We start from the raw sequence: 18,798 nt of genomic DNA, 5'->3' as shown, positions 1-18,798 counted from the left end.
CCAGTTTTTCCTTCTTTGGTCGATGCTTCTGTTTTGTGCAAATCTAAGCACTCTCAGAATTCTGGGTGCTGGGCATGAACTTGTGCTTCCACCGAACCTGTGCTTTCATTCTTGCTTCAGGTTTCTAGTCCACATGACCACAAAGAGTCACTTGAAAGCATGTGGGCAATGAGAGGTGCCAAGCTGGTTAAATAAGATTTCTGGCAGTCAGGTGGGGATTGCTTTCCACGCATAGAATATGCAGTGATTTCCCCTCACCGTTGAGTGACCGTCATCAACTCATAGTCATTTGGGCCTCCATACAAACAGACAATCATAGCAATGTGGACTCATGTGGAGGGCTGGTTGTCTGCCACGCCAGTCATTGTGGCGAAGTGAATTTTATCACAATCCCCTAACCAAATTGGAGGTGGTTAAATTCTCCTCGTTGTGTGAATGAGTCCAGTGGTGAAGCTGACAATCTCCCCAAATGGATTAAGGAGACCTTGTTCCCATCCTTGTTTTTTTTAAAAAAGGTCCCTATTGTAGTACAGTGGTACCTCTGGTTACGAACTTAATTTGTTCTGGAGGTCTGTTCTTAACCTGAAACTATTCTTAACCTGAGGTACTACTTTAGCTAATGGGGCCTCCCGCTGCCACCGCACGATTTCTGTTCTCATCCTGAGGTAAAGTTCTTAACCTGAGGTACTACTTCCGGGTTAGCGGAGTCTGTAACCTGAAGTGTTTGTAACCCAAGGTGTTTAGAAGCCAAGGTACCACTGTACTGACTTGACCTCACTTCATAGCTAAGTTACATTTGATCTGCTTTTAGGATTTCTGCTGTTTTCGGCATTTATTTTAAATTTAAAGAACATCAGATTTGGGTTCTTCAAAACTCCAGGTAGAAAGCAAGCTTCTAGACCACTTTGTTGCAGGAATAAATTTTGAAAATGGGGACATCTCCTGTTCTCTAAACCTGGAGCGGACAACCTTTTTCAGACATAGGGCTGCACGCTGGCAGTGGGTGGAGTCAGAGGCAGACATGGGCGGAGCAATGAATGCAAATGCTACCTTTGTACAGTAGGCATGTTTCTGCACATTCACACAAACACATATTGCTCTCCATCTTCCATCCAGAGAAGCAAAAGGCATCTTCAGAATTCAAGGGCACACTTGAGCCAAGCAGAAACACTCGGAATGCAAAGCAGGGACAGTGAGGGGCGTGGCCTGAGGAGAGGGCGTGGCCTGGAGAGTGTTCCAAGGGCCTGATAGGGAGGCCTTGGGGGCCGCATTTGTGTCCCTCAGAAAGTTGCACTCCAAGCAGATATTCCCTCCGTCTTGCTTTCTCCCTCGAAACAACAATGACATGAAAGAGATATTCTGTGTTAAGACTCTGTTCCTCCTCTCCTCTGGATCAAGGGGTGGAGCTTCTGCAAGCTCTCTGATTGGCTACCCTCTTTCCCCCTCTTGCCTGAGGTCACATGCCCTTACCTCTCCTGCTTCCATGTTATGTACTGAGTTGAATAGGATCCAAAATGCAGCAGTCTGATTGGTCCTAGAACAATAGGATTCAGAATGCAGCAGTCTGATTGGCCCTAGAACAATAGGATCCAGAATGCAGCATTCTGATTGGTCCTAGAACAATAGGATCCAGAATGCAGCAGTATGATTGGTCCACAGGAGCCACCAATCCAGCTCCAGGTGGAAGTGAATCCGCAGCCTGATTGGCCTACAGGTGAATCCCGGAATTAGCCAATCACGTGGGACCCATTGTGTAAATAATGTATATAAAGCAGACATCCTGGGGGAACTTCTATTCCTCCTCACCGTTATGAGCTGAATAAAGAGCATGAAATCCACTCTCGACTCCGAGTATATTTCACTCCACATGGCCAAAAATTGCAGTTTTCTGCAACGAAGAGCTCAGAATAAAGAGTAACAGTTGGGCAAATTTATGCAAAAACCCCCCAAACCCGTCTATTGACTTGTGCCATTAATTTATGCATTTCGGAGTTTCTAGGCAAATACTTGGGGTTTCCCCAGTGCCAAGTATGGGGGGGCACAGATTAAAAAGGGTTTCCCAACCCTACCAAGACCACCCCCTTGCCTATAAGAGAAACAGATATTTCTCACTGCTTTGTCTCCTGTGCTGACAAACTCTTCTTCCATGGACTACCCCAATGCTCATGGGAGTCCGTTGAGCTGGACCTGCCCATGTAGACCTCGAAGGGTCCCATCCAGATCCATGGCGGATTCGACCGCAATATTCTGAGCACCAGTACAAAATGGGGCACCCCAAACCTGGGCTTAAAATCGGGTATTTGCCAACCATCTTTCATTCCGGTGGACTTTGCCCGGTGGAAGGAACAGGTGGCAACTTCTCCCCTCACAGATTCCAAGTTTGATGACGGCTGAGGGAAAGGACCGGGTTCAAATCAAACAGTTTATAATCTGCCTTATCCTGAATCAGACACAACTGAATCAGTATTGCCTACATGGCCAGGCAGAGGTTCTCCAAGGTATCTGGCGGAGGAGACATTTTCTACCTCACTTTTGGCTACCTGAGACCGTTCTTGGACGGTAGATGGCTTGGGACAGAGCTTGGGGCCTTTTGTACTCAAAACTCGGGCTCCCGCACTCGGCTCCCAGGGCATCCACTTGAGTCTCCCTGCCCCCCTTTTGACAGCCAACCACCGCACAAGAGACATCGACAAAAGAAAACGGAACCCCAAAGGGCAGAGATCCCTGCTGGCAATTAAATATCCGTCTCCTTAAGCCCGCAGGACTCGGAGTCCGTCAAATCGTCGTACATTTGGTACTCAATGCACTCCATGAACTCATTGGGGATTCCGATGGAGACCGACTCCACCTCTGTCTTGTACGAGGCCACGGCGCCCCCTTTGACGGAGCTGCCCCGGATTTTCTGCGAGAGGCTGTTCATTTTTTCCTTCAGCTGGGTGGAGGGCTTCTGGAAAGGGGAAAAGAGTCTCCACCTCTTGAAGTTCAGAGTCCTCCGTTTGCTGGCTCTTTCCACGCTGCCTGAGTTCAACATGAAGGAGCCGTTGAGCGTGGAAATCCTGGACCTGGGCTCCCTCTCGGAGTCTTGGCCCGACCCGTTCATGGAGGCCCCTCGCCAGTGGTTGTCGTAGACCCTCCAAATGGGCCTCCTCCTCCTCCGGCACTGGCACTTGAGGAGGCGGGTGAAAGCCCTCTTGAACTCTTTGCTGGAGCAAGGGTAGATGATGGGGTTGACGCAGCTGTTGAAGTAGCCCAACCAGAAGATGACTTTGAAGAGCATCCCCGAGGGCTTCAGGGAAGGGAAGAAGGAACCTGGGCGGGAGATGGGAGAGAAAACAAGGCAAGAACGTAAGAATGGCATTGCAGAGTCAGACCACAGACCTTAGCATCACAGAATCTTTTTTTCTTTTAAATTTTAATTATACTTTTCAGATATATACTTTTCACTGATTTTACAATCATTTTGACTTTTTTTATTGATACACCAAAAAAGAAAACAAAAACAAATGAAAATATCGATAAACACAATATTAATTACAAAACAGTAAAGCAAAAAATGGTCTTTAGACATTTAGCCATTTAGACATTTTAAAAATTGACTTCCTTCCCCCTCTTTCTGCAGCTCCTTAAATTTATTTTTAATATCTTCTGCATTATCTAAATTATCTTAACTTACTCATTTACTTATCTTCTTTAAATATATAATCTTATGTAGCTGCAGGTTATTACAGTAATCTTGTCAGTGTTTTTATCTGTTTACAATTTGTCTGTAAATATTCAATAAACAATTTCCATTCTTTTTATAAAAAAGTTTGTTCTCTCGATTTCTTATTCTTCTGAGAATAAGTTTTGCCATTTCTGCATATTCCATAAGTTTTTGTATCCATTCTTCCTTTGCTGGGACTTCTTCTTTCCATTTTTGGGCAAGTAACATTCTCGCCACTGTAGTCGCATACATGAATAAATTTCTATACAGTTTAGGTAGTTCTATCCCTCTTAGCATCACAGAATCTTAGAATTATAAAATTGTAGAATTGTAGAGTTGGAAGGGACCCAGTGGTCATCTAGTCCAACCCTAGCAATGCTGGAATCTAAATATCCCTTCTACACATTTGAAGGCAGCCCTGGGTAGGGAAGTTTTTAGCGCTTGATGTTTTATTGTGTTTTTAGTATTTTGTTGGGAGCTGCCCAGAGCGGCAATCCAATCAGATGGGCATAATAATAATAATAATAATTTATTATTTATACCTCGCCCATCTGGCTGGGTTTCCCCAGCCACTCTGGGTGGCTTCCAACAAAATATTAAAATGCAACAGTCTGTTAAACATTAAAAGCTTCCCTAAACATTACTATTCCCTGTTGTTGTTGTTGTTGTTGTTGTTGTTGTTGTTGTTGTTGTTGTTGTTATTGTTATTATTATTATTATTATTATTATTATTATTATTATTATTATTATTATTACATCCCTCCAACAGTCATGTCTGGAGAGTGAGTGTCGACCCTGCAGAGCCAGAACAGAAGGTTTGCAGAAGTGGAAGGTTTCACCTGGCTCAGGAAAACCCAAGGTTTACAGAAGGATCACATTGCATCCCGTTGCAGACTTCACATGCTCAGTTGCTATGGAGTGCTGACTGCTAGAGAGGGGGACACTGGAAAATGGAAGCGTGTCTGAATAAAATGGAATATCCTGCAAGAGGGCATGGCTGGCTGGCTAGGACCCTAAACTGGAGCGATCCATGCTGCAGCAACATCTGTTTAACCTGTAACTGTGTCTGGTCTTCTGGGGCCCATGGCCAAACAGTGTGCTGCATGGTTCAGAAAGGGTTTGAACCCTCTCTCCTACACATCAAACACTGACTCTAACTTATTGCATCCCTCAAAACTTATTTACACTGTTGAATTCATCTTAATGCTGCCAGCGTTTTCAGCTGTACACAATTATTTCCCACATATTCTACAAACACTTTCAGTCTTATACATCTTAGCAAACCTACTCTGAGTTAAATACCACTCTGAGTTAAATACCACCTGCAAAATTTTTTCAAGTACTTCTCCTTCAAAGAAGAACATGCTGTGAACTTCAAGTCACTTTTCCAGAGTTTTCCCCAGAGGTTAAAATCTATACTGTGTTCTATATCTATTGCCCAGTGTCTCGTTGAAGCTCTAATAAGCTCGTTTTTTTTGTTGGGAAGCCCCATTTGATACCTGTGCTCAGACCATCAAGGTGTGGTCCAAGGTAGAATGGGGGTGGGATCCTTTCTGGACCCCAGATCCTGACCCCAGAGTTATGGCCTCAACACATTCCTGCAGGGCTGGATTTAGGTTTGATGAGGCCCTAAGCTACTGAAGGTAATGGGGCCCTTTATACGCCCAGCTGTCCCTTGTCAACAACAAATTGTCACTGTTTTTTGTGTTGAATATATCTATATAGTAATTTATGGACCTAATAGGTATGTAAAGCCATTTGCACATGTTGCTTTATTGGCCAAAGGAGCCGGCGTAAAGCTTCCGGGTCATGTGGCCAGCATGACTAAGCCGCTTCTGGTGAACCAGAGCAGTGCATGGAAATGCCGTTTACCTTCCCGCTGGAGAGGTACCTATTTATCAACTTGCACTTTGACGTGCTTTTGAACTGCTAGGTTGGCAGGAGCAGGGACCGAGCAACGGGAGCTCACCCCATCACAGGGATTCGAACCACCGACCTTCTGATCGGCAAGCCCTAGGCTCTGTGGTTTAGACCGCAGCACCACCCGCGTCCTGACATGCAGAATGTAGGCACCCTATATATAGAAATGAGCAAATCAGTGATATTTTAGGGAGCAGGCTAGCAGGCGGGACCCATTACTTACATCACAGGAGCTTACACAACACAAAACACTGTTGCTGTAGGTAGGTTTTATTTTATTTGTTTTTAATCTTATACTTTGGAAATGTACATCCAGTTTTTTCCTTTAATTTTTTTGGGGGGTCCCCAAGAGAGTTGGGCCCTAAGCTATAGCTTTTTTTAGCTTATATGTATATGGCACTACATTCCTGTGATTATTCACGTTTCTGGATGGATTGCTCATGCAGTGGCATCCATGGCGGCCAGCCCCTGCTTCTTCACCAGAAATGAAGCCCCCTCACCCATGCCCTTCCCCTCACCTCCAGGTCATAATGTGATGGAGGGAACCAAGAGGACTCCATCTCCAGCGATGCAGAGACTGAAATCTCCAGGCCCTGATTCACACCTGTCCCAGAGTCTAAAGAGGATCGAATAAATTACAGAGCAACTCTAACCATCCCTACTCCGAGTAAGTCCCACTTGGGTTCACAGAACTGTTGGACAGGATGCCCAGGGTTTAACCCCATGCAAAATTTCAGTGGGATTTACTTCGAAATAAGCGAGATTAGGATTGCAGTCTAAATTTGTTGACTCTAGACTGGTGTCTCCAAACTTCATGGATCAAATCTACACTTCCAGGTGCCATAAGAAAGCTGCAGAGATAGCGCATGATAGTGCGCACTCCGGAAATGATCTCTTTCAGCTTCTGCCTTCTGGAAGAAGAAGGTACAGGGTTATAAAGACTAGGACTAGCCGCCTGAGAAACAGTTTCTATCCAGATGCTATTTTGGTTTTAAACGCAGTGTAAGGAGTCTCTATGGGAGTATATTGTATTTAATTATGGGGTATCAGAGTGTTTTGGGGGCTAACCAGGCTGGGATAGCTGGGATAGCAGGCTTGTTGGTTTTTGAATGTCTGATGTAGATTTTTTAATTTTGTTGTTCTGTATGGGACAATGACAATAAAGATTCGTATCATATCGTATCAATACGCTTTAGCATGGCCCCAGGCTGGGGTAGATGGGGTCTGTAGAGTCACAGAAAACAACAGCAACAATTTGTATACCATCCTATACCCGCAGGTCTCAGGGCGGTTACAACACAATATAAAACACAAAATACATGTGAAAAACAAAAACAAAAAAGCGAATGTAGAGTTGGAAGGGACGCCAAGGGTCATCTAGTCCAACCCCCTGAAATGCAGGAAGTCTGATGCATCTGGAGGGCACCAGGTTGGGGAAGCCTGGTCTACGTTATAACTGGGAATGGATTGTGTCTGGGTGTTCGTGTGTCAGCCCAGCCTCGGCCGAAACCTCAAGGCGAGATTCTTCTCCCAAAAGCGATAATGAGAGCTCGCCTTAATGCCATTATCCTTTCCTGGAGTTTTGCCTTCAGAAATAGAAAGTGGAACGGCTGAGAAGCCAGCAGGGCCAGTCCTTTGATTGTGGCATGATGTTCTTGGATAATTGGAAGAGGCTTTCTTGTGCAAGCATCAAATCCTCTCTTGCCTATTAATCCCCATTTGTCCCCATTAATCCCCCGTTAACCCTCTCGGAGTTCCGGCACGTGGCGTTTCCCATCTCTGTACAGCAGATGGCTCTCTTGCACTCTGCCCGGCCTCCGTGGCTATTGCCCAGGGAACTCTAAGAATAACTCTCTGACTCAGCCTGACTGTTTTTTAATTTTAGATGAATCATGACGCTGCGTGACTGCGGTGTTAATTTGTATTATGGGTAAATAGCATGCGCTTCCAAGGCACTGGTGCTAAACCCCGGTGTCAAAACAGCTCCGAGGGGAGCGCTTGGCATCGCGGGCAAGGAAACGTCGGAATCTTGAAAGCGAGAACAGAAAACAACATCTCACAAGACAGCCCCATAGTTTGCTGGCTGAGAAAAGGAGCCTCCGGGACCTGTTTGTAGAGGGGAGAAAAAAACACACCCAGCAACATTGTGGGGGTCCTGAATCTGCAGATTCCAGGGCAAGTGACATATTCATTCACAAGAACATAAGTAGACCCTGAATACAGGCTTCAAGCTCTCGTGAGTTGCATTGACAAACCAAACACAGGGAAATGATGTATGCAGAGTCAGACCTTTCGGCTCTCCAGCTCAAGGTTGTCAAAGTGCCAGAAATGAACCGGATCTGGTGGGTGGGCCAAATCCTTAACTTCCTTACACCTTGATGGCCAAATGAAAGGTCGATGGGGAAACTCTCTGGCCAAGCATCTGTCATCACAATGCCATCAGGCAATGGTCCTCAGGACTTCAAAGCACTGGTTCAGCAGGCTTGAAGTCACTGAATCACAGAATTGCAGAGTTGGGACCACGGGGATCATCCAGTCCAACCCCCTGCAATGCTGGAATCTTTACGCCCAATGTGGGATTCGAACGCACAACCCTGGGATTGAGAGACTCATGCTCCACCCACTGAGCTATCCCAGGTGATAGGGTGGTGACTTCAAGCCTGCTCCCTTCACGGATTGGCTGCATCAGCAATGTCTAGGCAACACAATGACCATGTACATGCACAATAAACAATCTTTTATAGAATTCCTTCAAACCATAACAAGTCCAAAATGAAATCTTTAGTCTCAAAGTCTCTGAAAATCTTTGAATGAAGTGAGGTACCAGACTTGGTGCGATGAAAGACAAGCTGTGAAGCTTTCTGTATTCAGCAAATATGATGTCCGACACTGAACAGTGATTCCGGATATAGACTCCTGTTTCGTAGAATTCTTCGTCAGTGTGGTGGGAGGATATAGAATTGCTTCATAAACCCATCTTATTTTGAATGAATGTATGTAAATGAAAATATCAAACACTGTGGACCAGTGCTCATGTAATAACGTATTCACTGTTACATGATAGAGCCGAGAGTTTCGTGATTTGCTGACTTGCTGATTTTAATCAACAAATATTAACCAGTAAGGCTGTGAGTAAAAGCACACCCTTGCTTAAAAGTTGCAGTTATTTTGGAGCTGGTATGTTGTTAACTGTACCAGGGAATGAAAAGAAAAAAAAAGAAACATTGAAGATGGACGCCCCTTCTAACAAGAGATTTTAGCCTGGAAAAAAGGGAGTCTGAGAGGAGATTTGAGAGCTATCTTCAAATATCTCAGTGGCATGTTTGCTTTTTCCTGCTCTGGAGGGTAGGACTCGAACCCAGGGCTTAAAGTTGCAAGAAAGGAGATTCCGACCAAAAGTTTGGCAAAAAACTTTCCGACAGTAAGAGCTTTTCGGCAGCGGAACAGATTCCCAGGAGTGGTGGTGGACTCTCCTTTTTAAGCAGAGGTTGGATGGCCATCTGTCATGGATGATCTGGTTGAGATTCCTGCATTTCAGGGGGTTGGACTAGATGACCGCTGGGTCCCTTCCAACTCTAGGATTCTATGATTAGTCTGTGTTGTTTCTTAAATTGTCACACATCTCCCCAAAAGAAGAGGTCATGTGTTATGCGCGCGCGCGCTCTCTCTCTCTCTCTCTCTCTCTCTCTCTCACACACACACACACACACACACTTTTAAACAAAACAGCCGAGCTATTATTCTGGAATCCCAGGCAGGGATGCAGCCAGAATCTTTGAGAGGTTTCTTGTGCCGCAATTGGCAAGCCTCAAGTCCCTTTTGGAAGGGCATTTGTTGATCACCAGACTTGCATTCTGGAGCAGCCTGGAACCGACTCCCAAAATACCTTGGTGATGCTCTTTTTTTGCTCTCCCCCTTCAACTCCCTCCTCAAAAGCCAACCGTTCTGTGAAATAAACACCCCCCCTTAACCTTCTTCCCTTCCCCTCATTGCCCCTGCGGTGTGGCAAATTTAAGACTGAAAGTTCCTCCAGGCAATGATAGCTCTGTCAGTAGAGACTTATAATCGCCATCGCCGAGCAAGTCCACGGTTGGGGGCCCACCGATATAGGAAGTGGACCACCAGAGAGCTATTTCCCTGGGAGACATAAAAACAAAAACAAAAAACCAATATTTCTGGAGCAAGGATGGGCAGTTGTGGTCTTTATTGACCAAATTAGATGCTTTGTGTTATGTACTGAAGTTCTCACCCTGGGCCAGCAAGGGAATACTGTAGATAGTTTTCACTCAGGTCCGCATATGCAAATAAGGGATTGAAAGTGATGTTCAGTGATTGGATAGTTACAGAAAGTTGTTACTGTTGCTTTGTAGTTGAGCTCTATATAAGCAGGTTGGCTGAACCCTTCAGTTCAGTTCTGTTCTGGACTGTGAATAAACAAGAGCTGTCTGAAGAATCGCTGTGTTGTCTGATATGTTCACCCACTTTGGGCTGTACCGGTCCACCCTGATTTCCCAAACAGCAGTGGTTTATTCCAGCAGGAAAGTAGCTTGCTTCTACATGGCTTCCTCTGCCCCTTTGGTGGGGAGAAAGGGCCTGTGAAAAGCATTTGGAAAACAGACAAGCCAGCCAGATTTTTTAGACCTTGACTTGGAGGAAGGCAGAGATGGAGGCTGGGATATATGCAATTCAGCCGATAGCGGCAACTGTGCTCATCCACAACATTCATTTTCATTCAGGTGTTCCTGCTTTACGGAGGGTATTCCTCTGTTCGTCAGGGTCCTCTCTTTAAGGGGCCGTCTTGTCAAAGACCAGAGAATTGGGGGACCTGAGAAGCGGTGCCCACCAAGACCTTAACACCTGGGCAGCAGACCGATTGCACTTCGACTGCAATTTCAGCAACTGTTTCTAACTCTTTTGCCTTTGTGCATATAAATCGGGGCATGCAAATACGATGCAGATGTGTGCCCAATATAGCCCCCCCTCTCTCCCTTTTTGGTACCTGCCTGAATGGTGCCTGCGCCAGAGTTAGAAATGCAGGCAGCCGCCTGAGTTTGACACAGAAAAGATTGACGGGTGCATAGCTCCAGGGTTCTCTGGCTGCCTCTGGGGACCCTACCCAGCCTGCAGCCCTCCCTTGCCCTGCCCTGTGCCCTCCTTGAACTCGTTGGCCTGTCTGGGAAGCAGGAGTGCCATCTGGGCCCCACGACTGTGGGTGTCTGGGCTTGTGGGTGCATTACAGCGTGCACGGCCCTGGCACCAAAATGTGTGGGTGCCAGGCCCCTTCATGGGGAATTTTGTGGGTGCTTGGGCACCCAAGGCCCCAGGGAGTTGATACCTATGCTGGGATGTTCCCTTGAGATGCTTGACTGGGATGTTCCCTTGAATACTGCTTGACTGCATCGAGAGGAAGGTAGGTGTGTCTTTGTGTGCATGCCTGGAAAAAGTGGGTTATAAATGCAAAAAACGAATGACGTGTTACCGTCTCCTTTCTTTCCAGTATTAGGAAATGGTCCTAGCTTTGTTGTTTGCCTTTTAAGTCTCCCTGGATAGCTGAGTCAGTGAAGTATGGGACTCTTAATGTCAGGGTCCTGGGTTTGAATCCCATGTTGGGCAAAATATTTCTGCATTGCAGGGGGTTGGACTAGATGACCCGAGTGGTCCCTTCCAACTCTACTATTCTATAGACCATAAGCATCAAATACAGCATATAGTTAGAAGAAGAAGAAGAAGGAGAAGAAGAAGAAGGACAAGAGTTTGGGTTTGATATCCCGCTTTATCACTACCCCAAGGAGTCTCAAAGCGGCTAACATTCTCCTTTCCCTTCCTCCCCCACAACAAACACTCTGTGAGGTGAGTGGGGCTGAGAGACTTCAGAGAAGTGTGACTGGCCCAGGGGTCAGCAAACATTTTCAGCAGGGGGCTGGTCCAGTGTCCCTCAGACCATGTGGGGGCCCGGACTATATTTTGAAAAGAAAACGAAGAACAAATTCCTATGCCCCACAAATAACCCAGAGATGCATTTTAAATAAAAGGACACATTCTACTCATGTAAAAACACACTGATTCCCGGACTGGGCCAGATTTAGAAGGCGATTGGGCTGGATCCGGCCCCCGGGCCTTAGTTTGCCTACCCATGCACTAGCCCAAGGTCACCCAGCAGCTGCATGTGGAGGAGCGGGGATGCGAACCCGGTTCACCAGATTACGAGTCTACTGAGTTATCCAGATGACTGGAGATTTGAACCCTGTACCTGCCACCTGGAGTGAGTCAAGCAAACCTAGAGACCCCAGGGCTTGAGAGTAGCTCACTTGGTAGACATTCAATTTCAGGGTTGTGGGTTTAAGCCCCACATTGGGGGGGGGGGGCTGAAGACTCTCGTGGCCCCTTCCAACTCTGCAATTCTACAATGATTTTATGAAACAATGAATGGGGTTCTCCGCTTCAAGTCAAAACTCCCTTTTGGCTTCCTCTACTCTTAGCCACCGGAAGTAACTTACAATGAGGCTTCTTAGCGTTCCGCTCAACGCTCCTGGTACGTGACCAAACTGAGATTGATTCATTCTCTACTGTAGCACCCTGCTTGTGGTTAACGCTTAGCTGGAATGAAATATTCAACGCAGCAATAGAGAAATTAAAATAATTATTTATTTGTCAGACAAATAAATGAGAGGCACAGTGGTATATGGTTACCAAGCTCTGGCCTGGCTCCTGCCATTATGGCCAGCCCTTATATTCCCTTAATCCAGCCCCCTTTGCTCCTCCTGTGGCTGCCTCTGTCCAATCAGCCTGGTTGAATTTCCTATTGGCTGATTGCTATATCCAATCCTAAAAGATACACCCACATCCTCCTGTCCTTATATGGAACACAAACAGCTATATATTGTTACATCTATAAATGACAAATAAGTAGTAATATATCTTACATGTGTCTCAACAAGGAATCTTAATTACCAGCTCACCTCTTGCCCTCCCTGCCCTATTGCCTTCTAAAACAAATGGTTAATCTTAAATTTTTATCTTAAACATATGTCAAGGATCTTGAGTTTCACATCAACATTGAAAGATATCCTTCATTTGAAGGTTTCTCTGACAGCTAATATATCTGGACAGCATTTGATGGCGTCTTCTTGTCTGGCAAGAGGCTGAGCTCAATGGCCCCTGTAGTCTATTCCAACTCTAGGACTCTATGATTCTATGAAATAAGAATCTAACATCTAAATTTGTTACTTTCTAAATCCTTTGCATAGTTACATTTAAGCCAATATATTTAAGCTAATATATTTCATACATTATCATAGGTAACCTTTTAAAAGGAATAAGGCCTTTTTAAAGTAGAGAGAGAAAGAGAAAAAAAAAGAACTCAGTTTAAAACAGTTTCAGAAGAAGGCTCTTCAGTTTACATCCCCCCCCTTCAGCAAGCTGCTTTTCCCATTATCTGTTTAAGGAAGAAACAGCTTTAAAAAGACTTCCTAGCTAGATGCTTTAAAAAGACTTCCCAAAAAGCCTCTCTTTCTGCCAGCTAGATGTTTTTTCTCCCATTTGCCTCTGGCCTTAGAAAATACAGCTCAAGGTTTTAAGAGAGGCCCATGGTATCATTTTACTATTTGCCCATTCCTAATTATATTTATCTCTGCCTTTGTTATCTTCTGTAACATGTAGGGTCAATGTCCTGCTCTTAGTCTGTATTTTCAGCTTTTACGACTTTGAGAATTGTTTTCTGCTATCAATCAAAAGAGGCCCCTTGTCTTAGGAGAATGGCCAAGGTTTTCTCTGCCTGGCATGAAACGTTTGAAAATTAAGCCCTCTTTAATATACAAGTCCTGATCAAACATTAATAAAATGCAGGCTTATGCCTGATGCCTCATTCCCCCCTTTCAAGCTCAAGGACCTTCATCCCAAGTGTCCTTGATAGCTTGACCTTCATCATGTTCCTGAGGTAAAGCTCTGTATAGGGCCATGATATGAGGTAGAGTTTCATTTGAAACCATCTTGCTAATTGTACTTCTAAAACATGAAATGATACATGGCATCATACATAAAACCATTACCACTACTGTCAAGAAAAACAAGCAAGACAATAGTATCCCTTTGAGTCCTGTGACATTAGGTAACCAATTGGTGAGCCATCCCATATCCCATCCTTCCCATGTTTGTACTGGGACATGTGCTATATTCTCCATCTTTGTGGCCAACACACGGATTGCCTCACCATTATCTGAAATGTTAAAGCAACAGGCATTCCCTGTCAAGTTCAAGACTCCACATAGGCCTCCCTGCTTGGCAAGTACATAATCCATTCCCATTTTCAGCTGCAAAATGGCGGCTCTACTTTCATCCAACTGTTGTGCAATAAGTCTCAAACTCTTGGCCGTTGCATTGGTTACAAGTTCCACTACTGCTTGCAATCGAATTATTCTGTTTAGATTATAAATAGGATCCCGTGCCCCTTGTATGAGCTCACCAGGATTCCAGGAGGCAGGATCATAATAGGCTATAATGCGCTCTGGTGGCCAATCATCAGTACCGCTCCAACTTTGGGTACTTCCTCCTGCTATATGAGAAATATCAGCGTTTCTTTGTGTACGCTTGGGCAAATTAGTGGGCATAATCCACATTGGTGGCAATACCCATCCCAGGAAACAAGTCCCACTCCATTTGGAGGGGAGTTTCTTGTATGCCCATTCTCCACATATCCACCACAACCATCGTGTCTGAGGTCTTTGGTACGTGGAGTACAGAAGGCGAAATAGCAAAAGAGGTAGAGAGTTCACAGTGCAGTATGTTAGATTGCCTTTTTCTGTCACAGTTATGTTCCATACCACTTTCCATGCATGAATAAAAGGAGGTGCACAGGGCAAGGCATCCCGAGTTCGATAGGTAGTATCGTGTGCCCAGGTATTCTTAATATTATCCCAAGTATAGTGACAATGAGAAGAGCCTATCATGGTAGAATCAGCTGCATCTGATGATCTATGTACACAGAATTCCCCTTGTACAGGTATAACTCGTAATGGTTTAGTTGAGTTCCATCCGGGGAAATTCTGTACTTCTGTTTGGTGTGGTATTTCGCTTACCATACCAATGGCATCTAATGGTATCGGTAATAAGGGCATACCTCCCTCTGAATCATCTGGCCCGAGAGAGCAAACAAGGCAATTGGTCCTATTTGCAACATTGGCTACCATTTCAGCTAAACCTACCCACATATTGTGGTCATGGTGGAATCCATATTTAGTCAATTTGGCCAGATTCAAGGACCCTTCCCCTTCCCAAGGGATCAGGATTAATAGAATCATGTTGATGTCTAGCATATGCATTCCTTCCACAAAAGATTACCTTATAGTGATAGCAAATAAATATTAGTCCCAATATAATTCCCCCAGTGACAGAAATGGGGAACCACCAAGACCAAAACATATATCCCGAGGATCCCCAATGAGTAATATCTCTGATAATTGTTCCACAAGGGGGGGGCAGTCAATCAATTGTGGGGCAGTCAATCAATTGTATAAGAGAATCTTTCCTTTCACAATCGCTGGTTCAGATGCTCCTCAAGCTTCAGGCGTGCGCAGGTCAGCCAGCTTCCAGGTTGTGGCTGCAGCAGGCCGGTCGTCTAATGTTGCCCGTGACCTAGCCCGTTCCCGGTAGGGCTAGATACAGGGGTTTTTGGAGAGAGTCAGTTTAAGAGGATTAGAGGGGTCACCTTTGCACGTCCAACTGCCTTCGGACTTCTTCAAACGGGAGTGATGAATCCAGGGGGTCACCTCAGCTACCTTCACCGCTGTTGGAGTAGAGAGCAAGACGGTGTAAGGTCCACGCCACTTAGGTGCAAGTGGATCACGTTTCCACTCTTTCACCCATACGCTATCGCCAGCCTGGAACTGATGAATCGGCTCGGCAATGCTGCACGGCGTGCGCTCGAGGGCCCACCTGTTAAGAGAAACAAAAACACGGGAGAGAGATTGCACTTGTCCCTGTGTCACATGGTCTCCTATTTGTTTAAGATCAGCTGAAATATCCTGAACAAAGGAGGGCGGTCTCCCATACAGGAGCTCAAAAGGTGACAACTTAAGTCTTTTTGTGGGTGCACACCGAACACGAAACAGTGTTATGGGTAACACATCTACCCATCCCAATCCCGTTTCCTGGGTTAATTTTGCCAATTGGGTTTTCAGAGTCCGATTCATTCTTTCAGTTTTCCCTGAACTCTGAGGCCTATAGGCTGCATGCAGTCTCCATTTCACTTGTAGGACTCGACATACTTCTTGTACTACTTGATCAATGAACGCTGGCCCATTGTCACTTCCAATGCATCTAGGTAATCCAAACCTCGGGATCAATTCAGTGAGGAGTCTCTTAGTTACCTCTCGTGCCTTTTCAGTTCGGGTGGGAAAAGCTTCAACCCATCCGGTAAGAGTATCTACAAACACAAGGAGATACTTGAATCCCTTAGAAGGGACCAGCTCTGTGAAGTCCACAATTAGGCTTTCCATGGGGACATATCCCACATGTTGGATTCCAGGAGGTTGTACCGGTCCCTGCCTGGGATTGTTTTTAGCACAAAGAACACATTTCTGTGAAATGCAAGTTGCTAATTGTGATAGGTTAATAATATACAACTTCCGACTGAGACTCTCTCTGGTTGCAGTACCGCCAAGGTGAGTAGATTCATGATAATTTCTTACAATTGTGCCTGCTAGATGATGAGGTACATAAATCCTATTGTCTGGCAGGATCATCCAACCGTCCTTCACAACTGCTCCTTCCTGTTCAGCCCACTTCCTCTCTTCTGGGGTATAGTGAGGTTTAACTTCTTCTGGAACTACCTCTGGTATGAGGGCTGCTATAAATCCTCCCACAGGCTTTTGGGCTGCCTCTCGAGCTGCTTTGTCAGCAGCATGATTTCCTCTGGTTATTGGATCCCTTCCTCGTCCATGACCTTTGCAGTGCATTACAGCAATCTGTTCTGGAGCCCATACTGCTTCTAACAGGATTTCTACTTCAGGTCCATATTTCAAGGCTTTCCCGTGGGCTCCTATTAGACCTCTTTCTTTCCATAGAGCACCATGTGCATGCAGGGTTAAGAAGGCATATTTAGAATCAGTATAGATGTTTGCCTTACATCCGGCTGCCAATTGCAGAGCTCTAGTTAAACCTATAAGTTCAGCTTTTTGTGCCGAGGTGCCAGCAGGCAAAGCTTCAGCTTCCACAACTTCCTCATTGGTGACCACAGCATATCCTGCTCGTCTGGCACCTTCATGCAGGTAACTGCTACCATCAGTATAATATACAACATCTGGATTTTTCAATGGTTCATCTTTCAGATCGGGTCTACTGGAATAAACTTCATCCATTATTTGGAGACAATCATGTGATTCTTCATCATCTACCTCTGGTAGGGGCAGCAAAGTCGCTGGATTGAGCATATTCACTACTCGTAGATGAATCCTGGGATTTTCACACAATAGGCCTTGGTACCTAGCCATCCTTGGGTTCGTTAGCCAATAACTACCCTTATATTCCATGAGTGTCAGAACAGCATGAGGTACATTCACATACATCGTCTGGCCGAAGGTAAATTTATCAGCTTCTTTGACAAGGCTGGCAGTGGCCGCTACTGCCCTTAGGCATGGAGGCCATCCTTTTGCTACTGAGTCCAATTGTTTTGACAAATAAGCTACTGGACGGTTCCAACTTCCTAATCTCTGGGTCAGGACTGCCGCTGCAATCCCATTCTGTTCATGTACATACAGCTGAAAGGGTTTTTCCGAATTAGGCAGTCCAAGGGCTGGGGCCTCCATAAGTCGTTGTTTGATAACTAAAAAGGCTTGTTGCTGCTCAGGTCCCCATACGAATGGGTCCTTTTCTGCACCTCGAGTGCTTTCATGTAAGGGTTTGGCCAGACTGCTGAAATCAGGTATCCATAGTCTACAAAACCCTGCTGTTCCCAGGAATCCTCTGAGTTGTTTCCTTGTGGTAGGTTCCTTGATAAGGCAAATAGCTTCTTTCCTCTCTGGCCTCAATGCTCGTTGTTGGTGTGAGATGTCAAAGCCCAAATATTTGACCTTTTCTAAACATATCTGTGCCTTTTTCTGGGAAACTCGGTAGCCAGCTTCCCAGAGCAAGTGGAGCAGTTCCTCTGTACCTTCTTTACAGGTATCAAAATCCTTTGCTGCTAGTATAAGGTCATCTACATATTGCAGAACCACCTTTTCTCCAGGTATTGAGGGGTAACTTGTTAGATCCTTCGCCAAGGCAGTGCCAAATAAAGTTGGGGAATTTTTGAATCCCTGGGGCAATCTCGTCCAGGTTAGCTGGCCTTTTGTTCCTGTTAAAGGGTCTTCCCACTGGAAGGCAAATATAGGTTGGCTCTGTGGTGCCAGCCGGCAACAGAAGAATGCATCTTTCAAGTCCAATACAGTAAAAAATGTTGCTTCTGGTGGGATCAAACTCAGCAGGGTGTATGGGTTTGGTACATTTGGGTGCAAGGTCTCGATAGCCTGGTTTACGAGCCTCAAGTCCTGCACTGGCCTGTATTCATCTGTTCCAGGTTTTCGAACAGGCAAAAGGGGTGTGTTCCATTCTGATTGGCAGGGCTTAAGCAGACCATATTTTAATAGGCGGTCCAAATGTTTCTGGATGCCCTCTGCTGCTCGCCGGGGTAAAGGATATTGCTTTACAGATACAGGGGTAGCCATAGGTTTTAAGGTTACTACAATTGGAGCTATATTCTTGGCCATTCCTGGTGGGCTATTTTCGGCCCATACTCCTGGTGGCACCTGTAGAGTTCGGAGGAGCTTGTTTAACTCTGTATCCAATGTGGGTTGGACTTGCAGGGCTGACATTAGGCGCCATGATTGTTCCTTAGGTACTGAGAGGGAAATTATTCCTGCTGCCTTTGATGGCAGTTTCATTTCTGGACCTCGAGGAGTGAAGGTGATTTGGGCCTGCAATTTGGACAGCATATCTCTACCTAAGAGAGGTATTGGACACTCAGGTATATACAAAAACTGATGGGTTAAACGATGTCCCCCAATCTGGCATTCCAAAGGTTGGAGGAAAGACCTCTTAGCTGACTGACCAGTGGCACTTTTAATGACTACACTTTTGGATGCCTTTTTCTGCAATAGTTCTGGGAGTACTGAGTATTCAGCCCCAGTATCAATCATAAAGTC

The 18,798-nt window shown here is 45.4% G+C and overlaps 1 protein-coding gene across 1 annotated transcript in view; it reads right to left on the bottom strand.

Annotated features, from left to right (window-relative positions):
• Positions 1–1,834: 1,834 nt before the first annotated feature.
• ADRA1D (adrenoceptor alpha 1D) overlaps positions 1,835–18,798 on the bottom strand; it is a 72,803-nt gene continuing 55,839 nt past the window's right edge. The window contains exon 2 of the mRNA XM_081207148.1: positions 1,835–3,309. Coding sequence (XP_081063274.1) covers positions 2,735–3,309 — 575 coding nt within the window. The 3' untranslated portion in view covers positions 1,835–2,734. The remainder of the gene's footprint in view (positions 3,310–18,798) is intronic.

This window comes from Podarcis bocagei, assembly GCF_964188305.1.
Source record: "Podarcis bocagei genome assembly, chromosome: 9".
NCBI lineage: Eukaryota > Metazoa > Chordata > Lepidosauria > Squamata > Lacertidae > Podarcis > Podarcis bocagei.
This window is presented reverse-complemented; position numbering and strand designations above follow the sequence as displayed.